This window comes from Hypomesus transpacificus, chromosome 6 (genome assembly GCF_021917145.1).
Source record: "Hypomesus transpacificus isolate Combined female chromosome 6, fHypTra1, whole genome shotgun sequence".
Lineage (NCBI taxonomy): Eukaryota > Metazoa > Chordata > Actinopteri > Osmeriformes > Osmeridae > Hypomesus > Hypomesus transpacificus.
In genome coordinates, this window is record NC_061065.1 from 14,082,283 (window position 1) to 14,087,969 (window position 5,687).

The 5,687-nt window shown below is 45.9% G+C and overlaps 1 protein-coding gene across 1 annotated transcript; it reads left to right on the plus strand.

The window, feature by feature from the left end:
• The first annotated feature begins 330 nt into the window (after positions 1-330).
• On the plus strand, positions 331-2,805 carry insm1a (insulinoma-associated 1a). Its single transcript, XM_047021771.1, has one exon. The coding sequence runs from the start codon at positions 619-621 to the stop codon at positions 1,996-1,998; it is 1,380 nt and encodes a 459-aa protein (XP_046877727.1). The 5' UTR covers positions 331-618; the 3' UTR covers positions 1,999-2,805.
• The last annotated feature ends 2,882 nt before the right edge of the window (positions 2,806-5,687 follow it).

Below are 5,687 nucleotides of genomic sequence, written 5' to 3' on the forward strand. Positions count from 1 at the left end.
AAAAAATAAAGGGGGAAAAAAAACAATTTTTAAGTCTTTGTTGTCGTTTTCTCTTGATCAGACACTCCCTTTCCAATTTTAATTTTAGATTCTTAAGGTTCTGAGTAGTGACGGACATTTCTTTGGCAGATCAGAGCCCCCCAAAGGAGACACACAAAGCCGGGGCACGTGTGCATTTCTATACAAACTCATTAGACCGTAAAAATAGGAGGGTCCCGGCGTGTGCCTTCGTCGAGACTGGAGCTGGAGGCGGGGTTAATGCGCGCATAGTAATAATACAAAATACTCAGGTACATCTGCTTTGCAATCTGCAAATCCTCCTACATTTTCACCAAACCAAGCCCCTCTTCACCCTCCCACATCCACTGGTAAATCCATAGGGATCTTAGTTCCATCTGATTGGTTGGGGATGAGGCAACAAGGGGCGAGAACAATGTCATCATTTCTCTTTAAAAAGAGTGCTGCTATGTCGAGGTGAAAGCATTTCGGGAAGAGAACGATCAATAGAAGGGGGAACTTAAAAAATCAAAGTATCAGATGTGGGTGATATTTTAAGCCTGAATTTGATTTCAGCTTCATCTGTTCATCCAAAGTGCCTTTTACACGTTTATCGCAAAGATGCCACGTGGATTTTTGGTCAAAAGAAACAAGAAGACCAACCCTGTGTCTTACAGGATTCGTTCTGACGAAGAAGAGCAGGATCAAACAGCTTTACAGAACCAGAAAGATGCTTTTCCATTGCCGTCTCTCGCCTCCTGCCCGGATCGCGCACCAGCATCATCACCGTTCTGCGGAGGAGTGGCCGCAGCCCCGGAGCAGGATTCTAAACCTGTTCAATTTGGGAACCCAGAGGCGGTGTACCAAGCGCTCTACAGCCCCACCCGGCCCGTCAGTAAGGAACACGAGCGCTCACATTTTGAGACACGTCTCAATCTCGGTTCCCCGATATCAGCGGAATCTTTTCCCACGCCCGCAGCGCTTACCGCTTTGGATCATCTGTTTGCCCCAGTGGACTTAAAAATCGGCACCAGTAACAGCAATCGCACCGGGACCACGAACACAGTCCACACTGCTGTTACGGGAAACGGCACCAAACGGCCTTCAAGTGACATCGAACGCAAAAGCAAGCCCCCATCCAAAAAACCCAAAGCCATCAGGAGGCTGCATTTCGAGGACGATGTCACCACATCTCCCGTTCTTGGTCTCAAAATTAAGGAAGCGCCGGTCGACCAAAAACCCAGACAACAGTCAGCGGGAGACAAAGCCCTCGGCGAGTTTGTCTGTCAACTGTGCAGAGAAGCATATGCTGACCCCTTCGCACTGGCCCAGCACAAGTGTTCCAGAATAGTGAGAGTTGAATATAGATGCCCTGAATGTGATAAAGTATTCAGCTGCCCGGCAAATCTAGCGTCTCACAGGCGCTGGCACAAGCCGAAGCCACAGGGTGGTACATCTGGTACAGCGAGTGTCAAATCAGAGAGTGATAAATTGTCTGCCACTGAAAAGGCAGTGTCCGAGGAAGTGAAGGGCGCTAGCGACAGGGACACACCCAGCCCAAGCCTGTCTGAGTCTGGCTCAGAGGACGGACTTTATGATTGTGATCACTGTGGCAAAAAGTTTAAACGCCAAGCATACCTGCGTAAGCACGTTGTATCTCAACATGCCTCACCAAACGGGCCCACCAGCAGCGAGGAACACGACCCGTACCCATCACCCCAAATCGACGGGAAGCCGTGTGACCAAACTCAGGGCCATGCGCCATTGAATTTAAGTTCCTCCGGTTGCTACATGTGCCCGGTCTGCGGAGAGAACTTTCCCAACCGAGTGAACCAGGAGCGCCACATCCGTCTCCTCCACTCCTCACAGGTGTATCCGTGCAAATATTGCCCGGCAGTCTTTTACAGTTCCCCGGGACTTACACGACACATCAACAAATGTCATCCGTCTGAAAACAGACAAGTTATCCTTCTCCAAATGCCTGTGCGCCCTGCCTGCTGAAGACGATACCGTGCCTTGAGACAGAGCGTCACAGGCGCAGGGGAAGACCCAGTCACCAGAGGTGACTCCCAGCCGTCCACAGCATCGAATGGGGGAATGTAAAATCCTGTTTGGATCTCGAATTCTATATTTTCAGATTCATCTTAGTTTACCTACAGAAAGTAAAGCTAGACTGTTAATTTATTTTTCTAGGATCTCTGCACAAGTGCTATTTAGCTTCTAGACCTAAGACCGGAAAATCCTAGCTGTACTGTCGTCATGAATTGCCTTCTAATTCACAGGCTGAAAATGTATCTCTCACTTAATTAGCTTTAATATAGCTTGTGAATCTGTGGACTTTGTCTAGCTTTGTCTCTAAAACATAAAACAAGGTTTTCCATAGTGTAGCCAACAATGCCTGGGAGTAGAGCCCCTGTAGACTTCTGCTGTAAAACTGCCTTAATTGAAATGTTGAATAATGATTGTTTTAATGAAATATTATTGGTCAAATGTTGTGTTATTATTTTTACATCATGTACCAATATATTTAAATTCTTATGATTATTTCTATTTATTTAATTTGCTTATTTATTGAAACTATAAATTATTGTTTCGTGTGACTGTTTTGTGGCTTATTCTTGTATTTTTATTTTCAAACCATAGCCAAATTGTCAGTTTGTCTTATTTATATTGAACTTACACAGATTCTGCGGATGGTGTTAAAAAAAGTGAAGTAGCAATCAATGAACTTGAGCTTGAGAAAAACTGTCTCTTCATACATAAATGCAATCATTCTTTATGCTCTGATTGTTTTGTAACTATTAGCTCTTACCGCATTTGTATGTCTCTGCAGTATTTGCTAAATGTCCAAATAATAAAAACAAAGCAAAAAAAAAAAGAAAACATAACCCTGCCAAATTGTCAGCTTTTTATTACTTAAATCTAGAAGCATAAATGAAGCATGACTGCATCATTAACCTTGATGTAGAGTACAGAATAGCGTCATTCCATTCAACTCAGTCCCTCTTCATACTCACTGGGGCCCAGAGGCAAACTCCATTAAAAGCACCACAGAGGCTGGCATAGGGCATAGGGCATAGCAACAGGACAGAGGTCACTTAAGGACCAGGAGAGACGAGGGCTATTGTCTCCTCACTGCATCCCATCACACACAGAGCAATGTGAATCAGTCACCCTAGGCTCTCTAGCAGTCTTATTTACATTTGTCGTCTGCACTTATAGTCTCTCCAAATTGGAGAGGTATGGTCAAATGCTGTCTCTGTACTTACTGTAAGTCGCTCTGGATAAGAGCGTCTGCTAAATGCTAAATGACAAAAAAATTACTAAATGTCAGGGGCTTAGGGAAAGGAAATGGAAGTAAAACACTTGTGTGATAATATTTATGGTCCTCCCTGTGGATGGAATACCTTCAAAATAAAAGTGTCCATAACTTTGCTTTACTTAGAGTAGCACTCGACTGATAGCAAATATTTACATATATTCTTATCACATTCCATCAGTTGCTCATCGCCCTAAACCAGGCCCAATCCATAGTTGCCATACCCAGCTTGGAGCCCCAAGCATCGAGCCCATGGCTGTCCCCCAGCCCTAGAAATAACCTCCACCTCTTGCTTTGTCCTAGTCCTAGCCCCAGCCCAAGCCCCAGCCCGGCCTTAGCCAATGCCCTGTTCCCGGCCTCAGCCCCTTCCCCAACCCCAGCCCTCCCTTCCCAGTGGGGCTGGCAGGTGTACGGCAGCTGGGGAGCGGGTCAGAGATAAGAGCTGTAGATAAAGCCAGGCTTACACACAAAACACAACTGCAGCCCCATAATGGAGCTGCAGTCTACCCAGCGTAAGACACTGAATGAGAGACAGGGGCGAGTGGAGATGGTGAAAGAAATGGCGTTGCAAAAATCAACATAAAACTCCGGGATAGTGTGTCACTTCAACTTGAACTTGTGTGACGGGGTGGCAGGGGAAACTGTCCCTTTAATCAATGATCTGCCGCAGACAGTGTCAGTGTCAAACCTGACTTTGATTCGCCATTGTGAGTGTGTGTGTTTGAATGTGTTTGTGTTTGTGCGTGTATGTGCATGTGACAGAGATGCCTGGTTATACTTAAGGGCTGATCCGCTTCCCTTTGGTCCTGTTCAAAGCCACAGGCATCTTATGTGAGACTGCTTGATATCTGACATGAAAGCAACACAGAATTATTCAATTTACCTGATTTAATCTATCTCTGTCTAATGCAGTTATCCAGACCTGGGGAGTTGTGTTACAAGAGAAGTGCGTGTGTGTGTGTGTGTGTGTGTGTGCGTGCTGTGTACACCGTGTGTGTGTTTAGCTAACTGTTGATTATAACTATGCAGATAATGTTGGCATTGCTGCCTATGACGTTATAACATTGACAGCAGCTACTTGGGTTTCATTTCCTTGACAATAACGATCAACACAAGTTAATGAGGCTTCGACGTTCCGACTGATGACTTCCCAATCGTACCCCGCTTTGGTGTGACATATATGGGCTTGTTGTCGTTTGGGTTTTAATGAATCTGAAAACAAGGCAGCCTGTTTCAGTCAAACACAGATGGTGAAAGTTACACCTGCCCGTCACACCCACACCCACAATTTCCTGCCTGCTCTCTTTTTATATTTACATCCGTCCCCTAAATCCACTCATCCACCATCACACAGCTTGAGAAAAACAAGAGAGACAGAGAGAGAGAGAGAACAGGCTGTCTTTCAGCCTAATCCACAGTAGAGTGCTGCCCAGCACGAGTCGCCTCTTATCTTTACTGCCCTGAGACAAAGAAAAGACCAAAAAGTAAACAAGCTCTACGCTCACTGACGGCCTGTGGCAAGTCAAACAAACCTCCAGGCATTTTCCAGGATGGCAGGTGTTGGTGTCAGGGACCAGGCAGGCATGGGGAGTCAACAGGGAGGATTCGAGTCAAAGCAGCGACACACACACACACACACACACACACAGGGAAGCAGTGCTGTGAGTGGCCTGTGGCTAAGCTATTTGGGATGCCTTTGATAATTAGCCTTACAACCTGCAGTAATTCAACTAATATGGGTTGCAACTGTATCGCGGCTTGATGTGGACACACGGATGCGTCTTAACGTGCGGCTGGTTGATCTGGATTCAGTGTCCGTCGTTCATGTTTATTGTCAGAAGAAGGGAAAATGGTGCTGAGGGATTTAGCCCCGCGCCTCCACCTCTCCTTCTGCCCGTGCCAGTCGCTACACTCCTGCTCCTATAGCGACAGAGCCCGACTCGTCTCCAGGGCTCCGTCCCTGCAGATGGGTGGCGACCCTCTTTACAGCACAGGAGGATACAGGTGGCTTCAATAGCACTGCATCTCGCTGTGATTAGCACAGCTCAAACAAAGCTCTAATCACTTTGTTGGCATGACACACTCGGGAAATGAAAAGCTAATTATCGAAAACCCCGAGACCAGAGATACCTACAGATTTATTTATTTTTACGAGAAAAATAAAAAATAGATTGGAAAATCATTTAGGATATGCAGGTTGACTAGGGTGACACTATTTCAAAATATATATCGGAATGTTTGTCGTTGCGAATTAACGGTTCAGACGTCTATGGTTGTTGCATACAGCGAGTCTAACATGCCTATTCTGCGATTCCTGAAAACCCGGTGAAACACTGGAGTGTTCTCTCCAAGCAGGCAGCTTTTGTTGAAG